Raw genomic sequence first — 19,883 nt, 5'->3', positions numbered from 1 at the left:
ACTTTCCCTTTCCCACAAATCTAGACACTTGGCAGTGTTTGGTATAAGCATACTGTATCTTTAAGTTGACAAAAATAATTGATACCTCCCTGACTTTTCTGCTGTGCCATAGTAAACTTAGCTCAGTTACAGAAGACATCTCTTAGAAATATCATTGCTGTTGCCCTACACAGGAGGTTGCTGAGATCTCGTTGAAGTCAACGGGATAGAACAGCCTGAAGGTCTGTAGGATTCGGGTCCCACGAGACTTCATCAGTTCTTAGCGAGCCCTCAAAATAGAAAGGCTTTCTGAAGCTAGAGCACGCTGTTCGGCCATAAATACTGCACAAAGAGGCTAGTCCATCCTACTCTTGGGCTCTTTCCTCCCTCTCAGCGATTGCCTGACCTTAAACTGGTTCTATTTTATTAAGTGGGCTACAGTATTTTGAAAAGTAGCCCGGTGTGACAACAGCCACCAGCATTACAGACGACATTCGGGACTCTTTTATGATGATAACATTAAGACCATTGATCTTTACAGAAGATTTTAGTCTCTTTCCTAGATCTTCGGGGCCGGGAGATTCTTTATACCGCCGTTTGTCCTTATTAATCTTCCCGAATCAGATACGTAAAGTTGTGATAGGAAATTCCAACAGAGGGCGCTGCGTGATTTAATTTTGCTGAAGGGAAACTTTACAAAGGGAAAGAAAATGCGGAGGATGTAGGTTTTTAAGATAAATCCATTCCCCAGCCCACAAACGAGAACGGAAGGCGCTTGAAACGCCATTCAAAACAACGTGTATCACATTATTGCGATATTTAAAAAAGAACTTGTGCAGCAAGCTTCGCCTGTTTTGGTCTTCGGTTCTCCCTTTTGAAAATAAGACCTGGGCTTGGTCTGACCAAGCTTTAATTTTTGATAAGTTCGGTGGGGAGATGAAGTGCCTGAAAAGATCCTGGTAAAAGGGAGAAATTAGTATATATATTTAGACAGGAAGGAAGGAAGGAAGGAAGGAAGGAAGGAAGGAAGGAAGGAAGGAAGGAAGGAAGGAAGGAAGGAAGGAAGGAAGTTAAATCTCATTATTTAGTTATTTAGATTGTGGGACTCAATTTCTATGTTTTTAATCTGTTGGGAATTTTTTCCGCGAGATTTCTGGCGTTGTGTCTCTTCGGGTTCTTCATCCGGATTGTCCTCCCCCAACCCCCACCCGAGCATTTGAAGAGTCCGAGATAAGGCAAGGCATCCCTGACTGTGGAGACGATGGAGACCCGTGTCAGCCAAGTTTGGTAGTAATTCGTCTCCAAAGAATGGCATGATCCATGTGAGCCTCCGCTACGCTTTGCTATTTATTGTTTTTATTAAAATCACCCGGGTTGGGCGTCTCAATTCAGAAAAGGAGGGGTACAATTACAGGGCTTTTGTTGATGAGAGTTAGGGGAGGAGCCTACCTGTTTTATCTGTTCACAAAACAACCTGACCCCTGTTATAAAAATAAGGAGGGCTTATTTCGCACCCTTGGTGCAAATACATCGCCAGGACGGGTGATGGAGGAAATGTGGAAAGGCAGGCAGACAAACGCAGCGGTTGTATTTTGACTGACTGTATTAATATACAAGCTGACCAGTACATTTGAGCCACTGCCTACCATCCCACCCTGATGGGGACCAAAACAGTTGGCTTTTAAATGAATGCGTGTGCTCTGGGATGCTGCAGAAGTATCTTTTGAAGCTTTTTTTCTTGTAAAGGGGGGCACAACTTAAAGAAAGATTTGCTGCCTCCCGATCTCTATCATGAACACTTTCCTTCCAACCTCCTTCCCAAATAAATTGCAAAATGCAGGACCGGGAGTGGGAGAAGAGTCTAGGATTAGCAAAAACCCACTGAACGGATTTCATGATTTTCTATGGTTTTCTTTTTAATTTTAAAATGCACGTTTTGATCTGTACAAGGTAGTTGCCTTTTTTTCAAGAAAACTCCCCAGACTGCCTGCACTAAATCTTGTGAGGCGTTGCTGGGGGAGCACCTGCAAACAGGAGACAAATCTCTCCCGCCCCCCTTAATGTGCAAGCGCACCTGAAATGCTGGGAGAGGTTCGGCGCCACCATCAAGGGACCGAATAACGGGTTTGATGCGCCTGAACCTAGAATCCACTCGAATTTTAAAAATCCCCAGAAAACTGGTCCTCAGAGGCCTCCACCTCCACTCCGCGCCAGAGAAATGCGCTTAAGTGGAAGACAAAACCTCTGGGCCTACACCAGTCCGAAGTGCTTCTGGGAACCGGTGCCTGACTGTTACTTGTGCGTAAATGCCGCGCTTTGCACACTTTCCGCCTGACTCAGGTCTGTCCCTATTAGAGTTGGCGACCCTCTGAGTCCATATTTATTTGACTTCAGTAGTATCCATCTGTGTTTTTTTTTAAAGAACTGTTGGAAAACAAACAACTCTTTGGAAAGTTTTCCCCCCCATGGATAAATTTGGCACGTAAATAGCACCTTTAAAAAAGAGGGTTGGGGAGGCTTGTAATGACTACAGGTGAGGTTCCCCTGGAAAAGGTGTAGGCGCCTTGCCCCGCACTGAACGATTCAGGAGATGGGAACCGGAGGACGTGGCGTGTGAACTCCTCGAGTTCAGGCACCGGATGGGAAGAAACTCCGGAGGGTCGGCGGCGCGCTTCGGCGCGCACGGGACCGGTTTGAGACCAGCTATCTGCGGCTGATGGGAGCTCCAGCCCGGTGGCGGGACTCTGACCTGTCAGGTTGGGAGCCGCCAAGCCGTGTGCCTCTGGCATCCTCCCCGAAGGTGCCCATGGCCTTCCTGCGTCCTCCCCACCCGTCCCATATTTAAAAGGGACGGCCGGGCGGACTGATCCTCGTCCTTCTCCAGCCAGGGGAGCTGCTGGGGGGGGGGGGGGGGGGGAAGAAGCTGGCGTGCGCACTGGAAGGGGGTGGCGGTGGGGGGGGCTGCTTTGTGGCAGGAGGAGCGCGGAGCACCGTGTCGTCGTCCCCCCTCCTGTTCTGGGAGCGGCGCTTCAGCCGAGCCCAGCTCCTTTTGTGCTAATAGGCCTGTCCTCATTTGCTGCCTAATTGGACTATATGAAGCCAATAAGAGGCGAGCTCCCGCCGCCCGGAGCCAGAGCCCCAAATCGAAGGGGGGCGTGGAGGCGCGGGAGGGGGTGCCTGGGCGGCCGGGAGGGGGCCGCCTGCCTGGCGCGCGCCCTCACTCGCTCCCTCGCCTTCGTCCTGCCGAGTGGGGCTGAGGGAACCCCGCGGTGGCCCAGCTGCAGCCGCTCCGGCCCCGACGGATGCCCATTTGCCAGCCCACCGGCCCAATCGCCGCCGCCGCCGCCAGTTAACTCGCCGTGACACTGGGATTTCATCATTCGCATTCGGCGCCGGATTGACGCAGGAGAAGCCGCCGCGCCTCGCCAGCCACCGGCAGCAGCAGCAGCAGCAAAGGCGGCGGCCCCCGAGGCCCCCGCTGGCTCGGCCCTCCAGTCGGCTGAAGGGCCGGGGGGGTCCGGGCGCAGACGCTCGCCGCCGGCTTCCCCCTTTCCCCTCATGCCCAGGGCCCCTCTGGAGCCGCCGCGGAACGCCGCCTAAACGCCGCCCCGCCGACAGGCGCTGAGCCGGCAGGATGCCCGAGACCGGCCCAGACGCCCCCGGCAGCCAAGCGCAGCCCCCGCCGCAGCCGCCTCCGCCACCCCCCAAGGAGTCCCCTTTCTCCATCAAGAACTTGCTCAATGGGGACCATCCGAAGGCGCCCCCCAAGCAGCCCAGGGCACTCTTCCCTCCCGTGGCCAAGGGCGCTCTGGAGGGGGCCGGCTTCGCCCTGTCGCCCATGGGAGACCTCACCTTCCCTCGCTTCGAGATCCCAGCGCAGAGGTTCGCCCTGCCGGCCCACTACTTGGAGAGATCCCCCGCCTGGTGGTACCCCTACAGCCTGACCCCCGCTGGAGGCCACCTGCCTAGGCCCGAAGGTACTGGAGAGACCCCCTCCCTCCCCCCCCCGCGAGCCCTCCATCCTGCCCTCTAGCCCGTAAAGTCCGGGGAGCCCTTGCGGGGGGGTCAGGATCTCCGTCAGCGGGCTGCGAGCTCCTCCCAAGCCACCTTCTCCCGGCTGCTCCCTTGGGTCCTCTCTTCAGGGTGCGTTAGGTCTCCCCAGAAGACTACTTGCCCAGCCCAAAGTCAGCCCAAGGGGGAGCTGGTTACGTGCAGGTCGACTTGAGGGGAGGAGGGGGCTCTATATCACTCGGCTCCCTCAAGAAGGAGGGATAGTCCTGGATAGGAGAACCGGCGCGCCACCCCGGTCCGTTTCAAACTCTTGAACTCCAAGGAAGACTCTTTCCAAACCTGTCCACCTCCCCGGCCCCACCTCTCCCCTCCCAGATTTGGGAACTTCCTTGATACTTTTGAGAACTTGATTCCCAAAGGATTTATTACCACCGTCTTCCCCCCACCCTCCCAAATGGTCGACGATGCTGTCCAAAAGATTACCTTGGTTGAGTTCTGCTCTAAACCCCATCATGTTTACTGGGAAGCAGCCTATTAAAACCCCGCGAACTTAGTTCCGGAAAAGTGATTAAAATGTAGACAGGTCGAAGCGTGGCGAGGAAGCGGCGGGGATTCTTTATGAGAAACCATCAGGGGTTGAATTTGTCAAAGGCGAGGCAGGAAGGAACGGGTTGGAAGTTCCATTTTTCCCCCAAAGCTGATTGTGACACTCATAAGAAAGTGAGTTTAGGGTCAGGGGGATCCATTGCGGTTATTTGTGTTCCACAAATGCAATTGTTTGAGAGTCAGTTCCACAGAAATAGAAACGGGCTGGCTTTGAAATACACGCAGTCAGGATGTGGAAGGGTCAGGTAAGAAGGAAACGGATGAGGCTGACTTCCGTGTGGTGAAGACCGCCAGCTGGTTGAACAAGTGGGGTGTAGTGGTTAAGAGTGGTCGACTCTGATCTGGAGAAGCGGGTTTGAGTCCTCACTCCTCCACAGGAGTGGCAGACTCTAATCTGCTGAACCAGGTTTATTCCCCCACTCCGCCAAATGAAGCCTGCTGGGTATGCTTGGGCCGGTCACCCTTCTCTCCAAACTCTCTCTGTCCCACCTGCCTCAGTCTGTTATGGGGAGAGGAAGGGAAGGGGAAGAAACTTGGTAACCGCTTTGCATGTTCATAAAGGTTGAGAAAAGCGGGGTATAAATCCGAACTCTTTTTCACAGCAAAGAAGTCTGGCATCGACAGGGAATAACTTCCAAGGAGACGCACTTAGGGAAAGTTTGCTCAGAAAGGGACTGCCCTTGTGTATACACCGGCTTGGGAGCAAAGGCCCTGAACTTCAATGGGGGGCGGGGGCGGGGGCGGGGGGCTTCTCAGTCAGGGCCATCAGGGCTGGCCTGTGGAGGCCCGGCCGGGCTCTTGACCCCGGCGGTGTGCCTGTGGCTTGTGTCTCCCTCTGCAGTTTCCCTGGACAAAGCCCTGCTGCGGGACTCGTCGCCGGCCTCGGCGGGGACCGACCGGGACTCTCCGGAGGCGCCGTCGCTGAAGGCGGAGAGCGAGGCCAAGGAGCGGGACTGCAAGAGCCCGGCCGAGATCGTGCTGGAGGAGAGCGACGCCGAGGAGGCGCGCAAGGAGGAGAGCGGCGCCGAGGACTGGCCCCACAAGGCGCGGGAGGCCGGCGACGAGGGCGCCGACAAGAAGCCGTGCCGCAAGAAGAAGACGCGCACCGTCTTCTCCCGCTCGCAGGTCTTCCAGCTCGAGTCCACCTTCGACCTGAAGCGCTACCTGAGCAGCTCCGAGCGCGCCGGCCTGGCCGCCTCCCTGCACCTGACCGAGACGCAGGTCAAGATCTGGTTCCAGAACCGGCGCAACAAGTGGAAGCGCCAGCTGGCCGCCGAGCTGGAGGCCGCCAACCTCAGCCACGCCGCCGCCCAGCGCATCGTCCGCGTCCCCATCCTCTACCACGAGGGCGCAGGCCCCGAGGGCGGCGGCGGGGGCGCTGGAGGGGGGCCCGGCGGCGGGGGGCCCTCGGCGGGCGGCGGTGCGCCCTCCAGCCAGCCCTTGCTCACCTTCCCCCACCCTGTCTACTACTCGCACCCCGTGGTCACCTCGGTGCCGCTCCTGCGGCCCGTCTGAGAAGGCTGCTCGGCCCAGCGGGACCCGCGAGGGCGGGCAGGAGGCGGGAGTCCTCCTCCGGAGCCCGGGCCGCCCTCGCCCGCCTCTCCCAGCCAGGCCCGGAGGCCGCCCCCTTTTCCCGTCGAGCCGGCGGGGGAGAGACGCCAAGCTGCCTTCGGGGCCGGACTGCCAGCCCGCTGGCCCTGCGGGAGACGCTCGACGGCTGCCGGGGGGGAGAACCGCCGCCCGGCCTGCTTGGTCCTTGTGGGGTTTTGACAAATGATGATGATGATTGTTATTATCGCGGTTCTTTTTATAAAAGCAACAAAACAAAACGCTGAGCCGAGGAATCGTCCCGGCTTGAAACGCCGCTCGCTCTCCTCCGGTGCCAAAACGCAAAGAGAAGCCGAGCTGATCGACCTCCCCGCGGGGCGCTTCGGCAGAGCCGGCGGGTCCGAAGGCCTCCCTGGGGGTCTGTTTGCATCTCCGGGGCTCTGGAGTGGAGCTCAGTCCCTAGAGAGAAATGCAGCCTTAGCTCTTAGAAAGCTCCACGGTCTACACGTTTTCCCTTATTTATGAACCTTATTTTATTCCGGGCGGATTTTTTCTTTAAATGAAAAAGGTCTTGTGTGTGTGTGTGAGGGGGGGGGGAGCTATAGCTTGATGCCCCCTCCCTTTTAAAAGAAAGCTCCTTTGGTTTGTACCGCTGACCTGTGCAATATTGTCCAATTCTGAAAGCACTGTTTGGGAGGGAGTGTTTGAATGACGAGGAGAGGGTTGCGTTTTATTTCCCACCGTCGGCTCTTCGAGGGGAAGGGGAGGAAGAGCACAGAACTGATGGGGGGGGGGAGCGATCAAAAGGGAGAAGAGGCCGAGGGAAAGGCAGTTGCTACTGAACTCTAAACTTCAAAAGGGGTCGAGTGGGGGGGGCGGGGGGAGCTTTAAGTGATGGACAATCAATCCGTCTGAGAAGAACTGTAATTTATTTGCTATCCTGTACAGATTTCTTGTCAGTTTCACGAGTGCGTGGGTGTCAATAGGCCGGCTGGAATGGGCCGCTCCAATTCTTCCCTCCCTGTCATTCTCACTTGTTGTCTGACAAAATCGGTTTCCCCCCCCCCCATATAATTCCTCCCCCCTCCCACCCTTCTCCCGTTCTCCCTTTCTAGTAGGGGATCAGTCCTATTTTTAAAAAAATATATTTAAAAAAGAATTGTCACAATAATTCAATGTCGTGATTGGAGAAGTAAAAGAAAAAAAACAAATAAAGAGAAGCTGTTCCTTAAGGATGCTGCTGACGCGCTTTCTTGATGGGTGGGAGGAGGAGGGGGGGACTTTGGGAAGCCGAGAGGGGTCTGGAGCCCTCGAGCGAGGGGGACCCGCAAGCCCGCCCCACCGGCACCCGGGGCTGGCTGAACCTGGAGCCCCAGACAGAGGAGCCATTGTTCTCCGACTGCAACCCGCCGGCCAAGCTGCCCACCCTGCGCAGCGACGGCCTTTCCTCCGCCTCTTGCCTTCCCTCCACGCCTGGGGCGGGACTCAGCCGCCTCCCGCCGGCCCTTCCGCTCCACCGCCTGCCTTTCCGGACCTCTGCTGCTCAGGTAAACCTTTCCCCTGCAGCTGGGCCAGTGCCCCCCACCCCCCGGCCAGGGATCCTGAAGGTCGGCCGGTTCTTGGGCTCCCCAGTCTCCAGGCTTGGTGGCCCGGGAGGGAGGGGCTGCTGGGGCTGCTTGGAGCCCTCATTCCCAAAGGAGACTTCAGATGCGGAGGCGGGGGAGAGCAATGGGGTGTGTGCGTGTTTGCCACGGCGGGGGGCGGTCGGTCTGATTAGGACTCTGGGGGCACTCTAGATCTGGTGGCTAGAGATTGGCGCCCCTCTCCGCCCGGGGTCTGGGAAGCGAGCTCCTGAGTGGTAGCCAGCAAAGGGTTAAAGCCCCTCCAGCGTCACGGCTAGGCCCGGAGGAGGGCGGGGGTGGGGGTGGCTGGCGTTGCAGCCCCATTTTGCGTCTGACGGGGTGGCTTGGGCCGCTGTTCTGGCCGAGCGAGACCTCGGAGACTTCCCTTCCCCTTCCGCAGGGCGACATTCGAACTCAGGACCCACCTGACTGCCCTTCCAGGGGCCTGCAGGCCAGCCCGCGCCTGCCTTTCCCGGAGCGGCCGGCGCCCAGGTAGCGCTTCTTTGCTGGAGAGCTCCAGGCGCTCCAGGCCCGGCTGAGACTGGAGCACATCCCGGAGCGCTCAGGGGAGGCGGGCTGAAGGTCGGACTTCCCGGGGCCAAGCAGACCCCCCCCCCCCCCGCCTCTCCTGGGACAGCCCTGCTGAGCCTCTCTGGGGATCTGCTTTCCCACCCGGTCTCCAAGGCAGAAGCCACTAAACGTCCGAAAGAGACGCTGCCCGTTTGGCACAGGAGGCAACAACTCGCTGGACCCTCTCGGGGCTGACCAGTCGGGAGCTCATTTCGGGAATTTGCTTTCGAGCAACTGGAAAGTCCAGTTCGTGTGTTTCTGTTGCTCCCACCACAGAAAACTTACCCGGAGAGTTCCCTTTTTTTGTTGCTGCTTTCTTGGCGGTTGTGTTTTGTTTCACCTTTTCAGCTCGATTGGTGCAGGGAGTGTGTTACTTAGCGGAGCTTTTTGGCCCGCGCTGAAAGATAATCTCGTTTTCCGTTTATAGAAAACGGGCATGAATCATCCTTTTTTTTTTTTTTGGTATGTGTATATACAGTTGAGGCAAGTTTTCACCATTAAAAAAAAACCCGACTGTAGAGAACAGTTCGCCATTTATTTCCCTTTCGTTTGGGATTGAAACCTTTTGGCCTGAGTGATAAATGGAAAATAAACAGACATTCCGAGTCAAAATCCGGTCTTCCTTGTGTCACCTACAAACACGCTGATGCCTTTTTGCTGTTTGCAATACTAACTTGGGGCCAAGCCACTGGCAATCCATTAAAAAAGCCTGTTGCAATAGCAAATACCTCCTTCCATTGGCCAGCGCCCGGCTGCAATGTTATCAAACGCCGAGAAAATAACTTCTCTATTTGTGGTTAGTGCCTGGAAAACGGTTCCTGGCTCACCCGGTCTTTACTCAATCGAGAAAGGACCAGTTGGAGGCGAGCACAGCTTGTCCCCCTCTTATTTCTCGATCTGGCTTTTATATGTTACACCTGCTGCTGTTGGCTACATTCCTCCTCCTCCTCCTCCTCCTCCCCTCCTCCAGCCACCCCTGAAAACATCCCAGATTAAGACTGCAAGAAGAAAACAACCCAGAGCCCAGCCTGGAGCCCATATGGACTTTGTTACGTTTATTATTATTTTAATAAAGGATTATTTATTTTTTTTGCCAGCCAAGAGCCAGGCGTTCCTTGAAACGCATTTCCTTTTCGCTCCTCTGATGTTCCCAGAAGCTTTCTGGGCAGGGAAATTTTGGACAGGCAGTTGCACGGAGTAGAGAAAGGGAACGACAGCCCCAGATTTTGAAAGGGGGGGGCAGAATGCCTCCTAGAGAGTGTAGATGCTGCCCACGGAGTCCCTGCTAGGAACACTTTTCTGGAGCTCTCCTCTCCTCCTTCCTGTCTGTTAGGCCAGAAGTTCCGTCTAGTGAACCTAAGGAGCCGAGGAGGGGGTGAGACAGACTCGCCTTTCCTTTGACAGTCCAACTTCTCTCCAATGGCCACCCCTTCCTCCAAAGTGCTCAGAGTTCCCCAGTTCTCTGCTTCTTCAAGCAGCCGAGCTCCTGTGACTGTTTTTAAGGCTGGTCCTATCCCAATGGAGGACGAACGAGTTGGCCAAGTCAAGCCAGCTCTTCCAAACCCCCAGAACTGTCCTTTTCCTTCCATTGAACAAGAGGTGCTTTTACATTGGGGGGGGGAGTCTTCCCACAAAGAAACACTTGCTGTGCGAGCGTGCGTCATGGCGCCGACTCCCGTGAGCGGGACTTAGTGGAAGACTTGGGAGTGCCTGTCAAGTCCTAGCCTTGTAGCACTGAAATAGGATCACGGGACAGTCCAATAATGAGCCACCCGGAGCAGCAATCTCTAACCCAGGGCTTTGGGACAGGGTCTTCCCTGGTCTTTCATCCAGAGGTACTTGAGCTCAAATTCTTGCCTTTTGCGTCAGAAACAAGCCCCCTGTTTGGGGCCCTGTTGAGGGGATCCAGGCCCTCCAGTTCAGATGCCCTCTTTTCGTGAAGACGTCCCATTGTAAGCTGCTGCCCCGTTGGAGAATTATTCCTTTTCTCGAAAACGGTTCAGAACAACTGCTTGGGAACAGGAACGGCCAAGCTGTTTGGTCTCAATTCAAAGGCCGTCGCTGCCATTTCTTAATCTGCAGCCACTCCAGGGCCACTTCTGTTTATTGCTGGAATTGGGCTCTGACAAATCTCAGCCTTTGTTTGCCAGGCAAGAAAAGGAGAGAGAGAGAGAGGAGAAGAGCGAGCGAGCGAGAGGCGCCTGTCCTCGTCTTCTTCCCTCTCTTCTTCAAAGCTCGAGCGAGCCGGAACGGTTTAGGGTGTTTGTTTTAGCAACACACATGTATTTTTTTTATTTGGGAGTAAACAGAGGCCGGCTGTGTATAGAAAACAGCAGGCACCAAGATATAAAAGTCCCCCGGCCTCCAGATTTGGTGGGGAAGAATTCAGAAGGCTGTGGAGAGCGGAGATTAGAACTCAGAGCAGATCCCCGCATGCCCAGGACAAGCGAAGCGCAGTAAAGTTTGAGCAGCAGAAAGGCAGGGAGGTTGGTACCCGTTCGCAGCCTGCGATGGCGCAGGGGGAAGGGCGCGTGGGGTCCTCGCCCACTCCGGATTGACTCCAGAAGGGGGAGGAGGCGGGGGGGGGCGATAACTCGAGTCCGAGGGAAGAAAAAGAGTTGACCCAATAGAGCCAGGCATACTCCGGGGTCGCGGGGAGGGGTGGGGGAGGGATGTGCCGCAGGATCCCCCCCCCTCCCCGAATCCGCTGCAAGTGTCTCTGTAACCATCACTTTGCTCTATCGACTTAACATAGTGTGTGCAAACGGAATGAGAAGCCCATTAAGAGCATTAACAGATTGGCCCGGCATAATACAGCGGCTCGTATTGATCGCCAAACGTCTGTAAAATATTGTTTCAAATGAATCTATTGTTCCTCTGTGCTCTTTTCGACAGTGTTGATGACCTTGGGAGGCTGGCAAACAGGCACATTATCCTTTCAGGGCGCCGATCTGGTTAAGCAGCCCTACCCACCCCCCTCCCCTTTGTATTTTTTTGTTCTTTTTGCCTAAGGAGCTGAGGGGGCTCCGGCGAGCCGGGCGTGGAAGGTTGGCCCGGGGTGGGGGTGTGGGGTGACAGAATGCCCGCCCTTGCCGCCCACGAGGGCCTTGCGCTCCTCATGCTACTTTGGGAGGGGACCACCCTAAAAGCCACAGTTTCGCCAGCATCTTTCCAGGTGGGGACTCTCACATCTGCCTCTAGTGCAATGAAGCCTAGTGGTCAGATTTGGGGCTTGGGCTCTGGAAAATCTGGGCTCACTCTCCTACTTCAGTCGAAGAGACATTGTGTGTGTATGGGGTGGTGGTGTTCCTTTCCCTTCACTCCCTCATCTGTAAAACAGAAGTAACTTGCCTTGAGGGCAAGGCAACTGGCCTCTGGGAAGCACCTGGAAATCCTAAAAGCGCGGGAGGAATTGGGATGAAGCCTGGAGGCTCCTTTGGGAAGTTGGGAAAGGGCTGCCACATCGAGGTTTGGTCTATGCGCCAAACCTCAAGGAGAATGCAGGACCTGGAATGTAGAACCTGGAGAATGCGGCTCTGTCCCATAAGGGGCTCTTAGCGTCCCATCCCAAATAGCCAAATAGGGAAAGATCAAAAGCACTCAGTTGCGCCCTCAGTTGCGCATCGGTTGCGCATCGGTATCCCGCCACTGAGAAGTCTTTCCTTTCTCACCATCAGGAAGGGCAAATGTTGTGCAGGAGGAAGTTCCCCCCTTTCAAGAGCTCTTAGAGGGGTGCTGCAGCAGGGGTCAGAGTTCACAGTGGTTTTGTTATTGGTCAGGCCTAGAAAAATAAAACAGAACACCAGAGGCGCTTTAAAGATTGACATTTTTGCTCAATGTGGGCTTTCCTTCTTCAGATAGATAGTTTCTTTTTTATTTATCTAAGGTGTTTATAGTCTACCTTTGGCGCTGAGACTCAAGGCGGATTTACATGTCCTAAACTAAGACAATCAACAGAATGGGATTTCCAATGAGCAGTGTAATTGGACGTTACAGAAATCTGAAGCCAAACAGAAATGTGAAACAAAATTGAAACAAGGCGTGTTGGACAATAAATTCAAGTATAAGACAACACTTTCCCATAAATTGATCCAGCACAATTTCCCTTCATATATCTACATGAAAAAATAGGCTGTGACTCACAAAAGTTTCTTGTTACTGTGTTAGTCTTTCAGGTGCTGCTGGACTTTAGTTTTCCCTTGGAAATGGCCTGGGGTGTGTGTGTGTGTGTGTGTGTGAAGTTTTAACAAGTGAGCCCCAGCCCAGAAGTGTGTGTGCTACTCAGGAGTCGTGCTACTCAGGAGTCAGGACACTTCAGAACAGCCATGCTATGTTTAGAATCTCTCTCCTCTCTGAAAAACAGCGTCAGCTTTCCTTTTCCTATTAAGAGCAAGCTGAAGCAGGCATACTCAGATGCAAGTCCCATTTTATTCAATGAGACTTATTTCTAGGAAAAATGCTCTTAGGATTGCAACCTTGGTCTGATGCAGCATGAAAACTTTCCTTGGTTTATATCAGGGCATTCGTCCTTTTTTCTGGTCTAAAGTGTGACTGTCCATGTTGCAGTTTGAAAACCCCTGAATAAACCAACCTATTTGGCTTAAAGTACAGACTTTTCTTATTTAGAAAAGTACTCAGGATCACAGCTCTGCCTGGCTTGGGAGGTGGAAGAGGGCAAGAACCGGAAAGATCTGTTTCCTTAGCATGTGCTCGTGGGAGGGGCACATACCATTAATGTTTCAAATGTTATCAACCTAGCATCATGACCCCTCCTCCAAAATTGGGAAGGAACAATAGCCCTGCCCCCATCCCTTCAGGTCCTATTATTGCAAGCGAGGTTGTATCAACTCAGGTAGTCCTTCGGTTTTCCACTGCAGGGGAAGGACTGCTTTTACTAATTAGTGGATAACCCCCCAATAGTGGATAACCCCTCAAATCCCTCATCAAGCATCAGCGGGAAGTCTGGTTGGAGTTTGTCAGGGCCTTTGGATACTATCCTGGCCATCTTCTCAGGAGAAAGATACAAGCAAGCAAGCAAGCCTTTATTGGCATAGACAGCAGTACAACAATAGTAAAAAAACTGATAAAAAACATATACAGGAGAAAGATACCCAAAAGACCCACCCAGCTATTTGCTCCATGGAAAGCTTTGCGCAACCTGGTGCTGTTGACTTGGCAGGAAGTCTGACTGAGTTCAATAGGGCTTATTTCTGAGGAAGTAAGCATAGGAATCCACTGGTGGTTTAGTGAGAAGGCACCAAATCTCTCAGTCCTGGGCATACTTCCTTGGGGGTTAATCTTTCTGAACTCCACCACTTCTAAGTGTACATGAGAAATATTGGGCTCTCAGTGTGCAATTGTGGGTCCAGTTACTTAGAAGATGGAGTCCAGTAGCATCTTACAGACCAAAAAGATCTGGAGATTTGGGGGTGGGTAGTGGGGAGGGGTATAAGCCTTGGACAGTGGACTCTCCCTTTGCCAGATACTTGACTTAACTTATCTGACAATTGAGTTTTGGCTCTTGAAAGCTTATACTCTGAAGCTTTTATTGATCTCTGTGATGCTACTGAGCTGGAGCTTGCTTCTGAGTAAATGACCACAGAGTCCCAGTGTAAGGAGTGGAGTTGGGCCTCTACATTTATGAACAGCATGAGAAACAATCCTCTCCCCACCCTCTCCCAACCCAAGCCATAAATTAGTTGGCTATTGTGGGCACCCAATGAAATCAGATGGTGCTTTTGTCAGGACAAAGAGGCCTATTCTCCCCCTGCCCAATAATTAATGTATGAAATTCATGATGTATAACATAGAAAGACTTATGGTGATCCCAAGGCAGAGACATTTAGAGGTAGTTTGCCATTGCCTGATTCTGTGGCAAGACCCTAGTATTCCTTGGAGGTCTCCATCCAAATTCTTGCCAGGGTCGCCCCTGGTTAGCTTTGGAGATCTGACGAGAGACCAGGGTAGCTTGGGCTATTAATATTATTAGCTACGTTTATCTCTCCCTTCTATCAAGAATCTATTGGATTTTACCACACAGAGAAACGGTTGACACACACTGATTAAATGTATGTTTAGAATATGAAAGAGAGAAAGATAGCATGCTGTTATCTTGCTAGGTAGGAAGAGTCTCTGCAACTAACTTCTGAGAAGAAGCAGGATATTAAGACTTGAGAGTATCAGTCTAAGGACAGAAGGCATAAAAGGCTGGAGGGGTCACTAACCTAACTGCCCTCTCTAGCTGACCACTTGCCCACCCCCTTCTGGGTCTTCTTCTCAGCTCCTTTGCACATTAGACATTGCTACATCCAACAGAATCATGGGTGTGGCCTTTTTTCTCTTCACAACAACCTTGTTGGGTAGACAGGCACAATCTGAGCAGGTTTGCTGGCAGGCGTTGGTAGGACTGCAGCCTCAGTCAGAACCGCATCTAGGTGGGTTCCACATTGGCTTTTAAGCTCCTACAGTCCAGGATGATGATTCGTTGCAAAGAGTTCAGGTCTAAACATGAGGCAAGCTAACTATGCCGTTTCAGACTGCAGGTGGAAGGATCACACTTTCTATTGGTCCCCTACATTAAAAAAAAATCTATTGACTATTTTAAAATTCCGCTTCCAGCTATAACGTCCTGAAAGAGCTTCACAGCACTCAAAAATACATTCAGGGTATCTCACCCCCGCCCCATACAATTCACAATGCATTATTATATTACCTCACTGCTAAATGAATGTATATCCGAAGATCGCAAAGTAGTTTAGGAAGAGAAGGGCTGTGCTTATACCTTTCCTTCTGAGGTGCTAGCCTTCCACTTGCTGGGTGTTATCCTGTGAGGGGGAGCTATAAAAATGGAGTCCCTTCAGAACTAACAGCCCGAAGGAAAACTGCAGGCGTTCCTTGGTCCCGATTCCAGCTCCATCGGCTGGCTGATTTGGGGCCAACTGCCTAAGGTTGCTGCTGATTTTGATTAGCAGACATCTTTCTTCGGCGGTTCTCTAGATTACATTTGGGAATGCAAACTGCCGGGAAGGAGAGCCTCACCTAACCCTGCCTGGGTGCGAGTTATTCCGGTTTATTTGCCACAATTTCTGGCAGTGTTTCATTTTGTCCCACAAGATTCCGATCTGGTTTCCTCTTCGGGGGCCAGGGGGAAATAGTTTCTTTTGGGGAATGGATCTGAGCGATGGATCTAGTCATGACGGCTGTTCAATCCGATTCGATCAAAGTTCAGTAGCACTGAAAGGGTCCAAGTGCGGACAGCGAGATGGCAAACGATTGCTCCCTGCGGCGATTTCGCCCTTCTTTAACCCCGAGTCGTGGCCTCCCCAGCGAACTGGACGGTCCTGTGGGGACAGAACAGTAATTCTGGGAGGCCGACCAAGATCCAGTGGCCAGCAGCTAGTCTGTCGTGGTCAGTCTGAAACGTCGAAAGGGCGGAGGGCATGACGGCAGAGACAGGGGCAGCCCACCTCTAAACGCCAGTGCCAGGAAGGCACTGTGTCCTCTGTCTGGAGAGAATTCTGGATTAAGCAAACCTCTGGTCTGAAGCAGTCGGGCTCTACTTAAGTACTGCTCCATAAGTAAATGTCCCCGAATGAGTTAACAGGGTGAGATAATTCAGGGGTGTCCAACTCGGGCCCTCCAGGTGTTTATGGACTATGATTCCCAATGGCCCTAATGGCAAGGCTAAGAGGAATGGTAGTCCATGAACATCTGGAGGGTCAGGTTTGGACAACCCCTCAGTTAACAGTTTCAGCTACAGAGAGTGGAAAGGGAAATTCCAGAATGGACATTATTATCTGTGCATTAGGACCCTTTGGGGTCAGGAAGCAATTTTCCTCAAGGCCAGATTGGCCAGGGTTTCTGTAAAGTGAGTTTCCCTTTCCCCCATTGTCTGGGCATGAAGCAAGAATTACTGGGGGAGGGGGGGGGAAGGTTGTTAAGAATTTTGGGCATTGTGCAGAAGGCTGGACTAGAAGACTCAGGAGGCCCTTTCCTTGATTTCTATGACTCACTAAAAAGAGACAAAACGATGAGCAAGCTTGGGAGCTGTCCAGAACGCTTCATACGATTGGATGTTAAGGGGGGGGGGGGCGGGGTAGGGAAATCTGACTGAGGTCTAAATCCTTGCCTGATAAGTATCCTGTGTGGGGTGCTGTGTGGTTTCCGGGGCTGTATGGCCGTGGTCTAGTAACATTCTCTCCATCCTGTGTGGAATGTGGAGCAGCAGGCATGCAAATTTAAAATGGCCTCTGCATACCTGGTCAGCATTCCATAGGGGATGCTTACAAAACAAGACCTGAAGATATCCACCCCACACCCCTTTTAACATCCAATCCAATGTTCTGGAGAACCCAAAAGCAGGCAGGCAGCTTCTGTAAATCTTGATTAGGCCTAATAAAAGTGTAACTTGGGCTTTGGTTTTTTTGGATTTTGCTTCTAACCAACGACAGCAACCTTTTTCTAATCTCTGCTAGTGGTTTTGAATAGACCGTGGCAAGAATTTCAATCCCATACTTCCTTGAGACCTACTGGAGTCGGGAAGGCTTACTCCAGAGTAAACATGCACGCGTTTAGTTGCAGGCTGTTTATTATGACTTCATAAGCAAGGGGTCCATAAGTCAATAATAATAATAGAAACAACAATAACAATAATAATTATAGTGCTAGCCTGTCATGGGGAAATTAGAGCGGTTCAGCTCTGAAGCAGTTCTCTGAAAAGAAGTCCTTCGCCGCCCTATTTCTCAGGTTTGGTCACCTGGTCTCTGCTTAAACTCTAATATTTAAAAGAAATCCGAAGGATCTCTGGCTCTCTTCCACCCCAGTCGCTTTCATGATGGAGTAGAAGCATCAGATTTTCATCAAAGTTCTATTAAGTGAAACATAGGTTGCGGGGCACCCTCTGATTGAAACAGTTTAAATTTTAATTGTGTTTTTAATTTGACATATAGTTGCAGAAAGGAATGACACTACAACGCCAAGGGGCGGTCGATTTTCTTAATTTCTCCCCGAGGAATTGATGAGTCTATCAGGCCACTAGATTGGAAACACATTAAAGCTCTCTGGTTAGGTTGTTAATTGGAACTTGATGGATAGGGGGGGCTCGGATAGGCTATGCTGATCCAATCTGCCTGACTTTCTGTTTTCCAATAAATTACACAATTCATTTTCCAACCACAGATTACATAAATTGTACACCGCTCCGGCTCTCTTTTTTCAAAACGGGGGAGCCTTCTCTTCTCTCCCTTCTCCCGCCTCCCCCTCTACGCTTCCAACCAAAGCCTATTGCGAGATGTCATTTGCACCAAAAAACGGGCAGCAGAGCTTCTTGAATGAAAATCGAAACATAATCAACGTTTATACTTAGAAAATTTATTGAGATCATTTTCTCTGGTATTTCCTTATTTTAAAGTTTGGGCGCTCCATATATCATAATCCACACGTTGCAAAAGGGGGGGGGGAGAGCGGCGAGGGGGGGGGGAGCCTGTGTTTAATATTTATCGAAGCTTGATTCGGAGATCAAACTTGTTTATGACTTCATCTGTCATTCCAGGGGGGAAACCTGCTCCCGAGATTACAGGCTCTCAACAAGCCTATTTTCCAAGCACCGCAAAAGCAGGGGAGATCAATTTTTATTAGGGACCTTTGAAAGCTTGCTCAGGGCCACTTGAAGAACGGAACCCGCTCCCCAGCGGCGGGTGCTCCACTCCAGAGCTCCTTCTGCTTTGGAAAAGTTGCTTCGACTCGCCCGACCTGACTTTCCCTTTTAACTCCTCCTTCACTCAGAGGCTCACTCGCTACTGGGGGAGGGGGTGGCCCCAGAAAAACTGTTGGAGGTGCGCGTGAAATTAATCGTGAGAATTCATCTCGGCACGTGCAAAAGGCGTTTCTCCTTATCAACCCACTGCTATGGGTGGATAATCTGGAGGACAGGCAAGACTTCCAGCTGGCCTGGCCTGGCTTCTTGGCAGGGTTTAGGCCTGGCATCTCTAGGTAGGTAGGTAGGTAGGTAGGTAGGTAGGTAGGTAGGTAGGTAGGTAGGTAGGTAGGTAGGTACTGTAAGAAAGGAGGAATTTTTTGGGTTTTTTTGTTTTTGTTTTCCTGGCTGGATATTTTTGAACTGCACTCACTGCCCAATACTGCTTGGTGCAAGGGGATCACCTTTGGAATCGCCTTTTCCAAACAAAACCGTTTCCTATGGAGAATGATGCCTTCACATGGTTATGGGTCGCTCTGTCGCCTTGGGGGTCCAATAGGGCAGTCAGTAACAGGCCAACCCAAGTGGCCAGTCAGTTAAGGCCAGCGCGTCTTGGGAGTCTCCCGCGGGGGTTCATCCTTAGGCCAGTCCGCGGAGGTGGACAAAGGAATATCATCTGTCCCATCATTGCCTCGAATTAATTTGATTCCCTCCGCCTTCCTCGACTAATGTTCAGCCGTGGAACGTGTGAATTGTACTATTATTAGTAGTAGTTCTATTATGCAGTGCCTACTTCTATGCACGCTTATACTTGGGAGCAAGTTCAGCCCAACCGTGGGGGGAAGGGGGTTAGGATTCGGCTAACAGTGATCCAGCTGAACTCCCCAGCAGATTTCAGCCCCGGCACCTCTCCCTTTAAAGGAGCCACCCCCAAATCCGGTGTGTGGGGGGGGGGAGACCCCCATGATTCCCCCCCCCCCCCATCCTTCCCGCGCTGTCCTCCGGCTCTCTCTATCAATCAGAGGCGTCCTCCTGGAAGGCAGCCGCCGCTCTCCGCCATGCCGAGGCTTCCCAAACAAAACAGCAGCAAAAATCCATATAGTAAAATGACTGTTGGAGCTGATGATGATTTCCCGGTGTCCATAAAGGCCGTCCACCACGCTCTTCTCCTTTCTGCTGACAGATGTGGCCATTTAACAAGTTTAGGCTGAAACGGGTGTATTAAAAAGCACCCATTTAGCTGTGACAGGGCAGATTTCACGCCCTGTCTGCCCCGGCTGTAAATCCCCCGCCACCTCTTCGCCAGGCCCCATATATCACCCTTTCACCCAGGGCTCCTCCCGGCTGGCCGGAGCGCAGCAGCAGATGCCTCGCTGGAGCTGGCCGCTCTCGGGCGAAGGAGCCGCCGGCCAAAAGGAGAGGGGACGCCGCCCCGGCCACAAAGGCCTCCGCCGCTTTCCCAGCCGGCTTCACTGAGAGAAGTCAGCTCCAGGGACTGGGATGGGAGGGACCTCCAAGACAAATCCCCTTTGGCTTCCCCTCGCAGTCCACCCGGACCCAGGCGCCCCGGCCTGCCTCTACAATAGGAGTGCAGAAAGAAGCAGCAAGGGCTGAGTAACAGTTGCTGTCGTTGTCCCCCCCCCCCCCTCCTTTCCCCCAATTCCCCTCGCTTTCCCTGCAGGAGTCCGTTCTCCTTTGCGGCTGGGCGGGTTTGCTCGGAAGGCCCCTTTGAGATTTACTTCAGAGTAAGGATGCCCATACTTAAAACTTAATGAAAACTAAGCCGGATTACTGCTTTACCTCGCAGCCCCGTGCCTCTTTACTAGTCCTGTTTCAACGGGGCTCGACCCCTA

The 19,883-nt window shown here is 52.6% G+C and overlaps 2 protein-coding genes across 2 annotated transcripts in view; both read left to right on the top strand.

The window, feature by feature from the left end:
- The first annotated feature begins 3,135 nt into the window (after nucleotides 1-3,135).
- Nucleotides 3,136-6,249, top strand: HMX3 (H6 family homeobox 3). Its single transcript, XM_048504990.1, has 2 exons — nucleotides 3,136-3,956; nucleotides 5,438-6,249. The coding sequence occupies exons 1-2, from the start codon at nucleotides 3,614-3,616 to the stop codon at nucleotides 6,109-6,111; spliced, it is 1,017 nt and encodes a 338-aa protein (XP_048360947.1). The 5' UTR covers nucleotides 3,136-3,613; the 3' UTR covers nucleotides 6,112-6,249.
- Nucleotides 6,250-7,645: 1,396 nt separating this feature from the next.
- Nucleotides 7,646-19,883, top strand: part of HMX2 (H6 family homeobox 2) — a 31,585-nt gene continuing 19,347 nt past the window's right edge. Inside the window, exon 1 of the mRNA XM_048506269.1 lies at nucleotides 7,646-7,691. The gene's annotated coding sequence lies outside the window, so the exon portion shown is untranslated. The remainder of the gene's footprint in view (nucleotides 7,692-19,883) is intronic.

The sequence above is a fragment of the Sphaerodactylus townsendi genome, linkage group LG08 (genome assembly GCF_021028975.2).
Source record: "Sphaerodactylus townsendi isolate TG3544 linkage group LG08, MPM_Stown_v2.3, whole genome shotgun sequence".
NCBI lineage: Eukaryota > Metazoa > Chordata > Lepidosauria > Squamata > Sphaerodactylidae > Sphaerodactylus > Sphaerodactylus townsendi.
This window is presented reverse-complemented; position numbering and strand designations above follow the sequence as displayed.

What these genes read in the sequence shown, in the direction of transcription:
- HMX3 (XM_048504990.1), top strand. Translation starts at nt 3,614, where the DNA reads ATGCCCGAGACCGGCCCAGACGCCCCCGGCAGCCAAGCGCAGCCCCCG. An exon ending in CCACCTGCCTAGGCCCGAAG is followed by an intron (nt 3,957 to 5,437) that starts GTACTGGAGAGA and finishes CTCCCTCTGCAG; the next exon opens with TTTCCCTGGACAAAGCCCTG.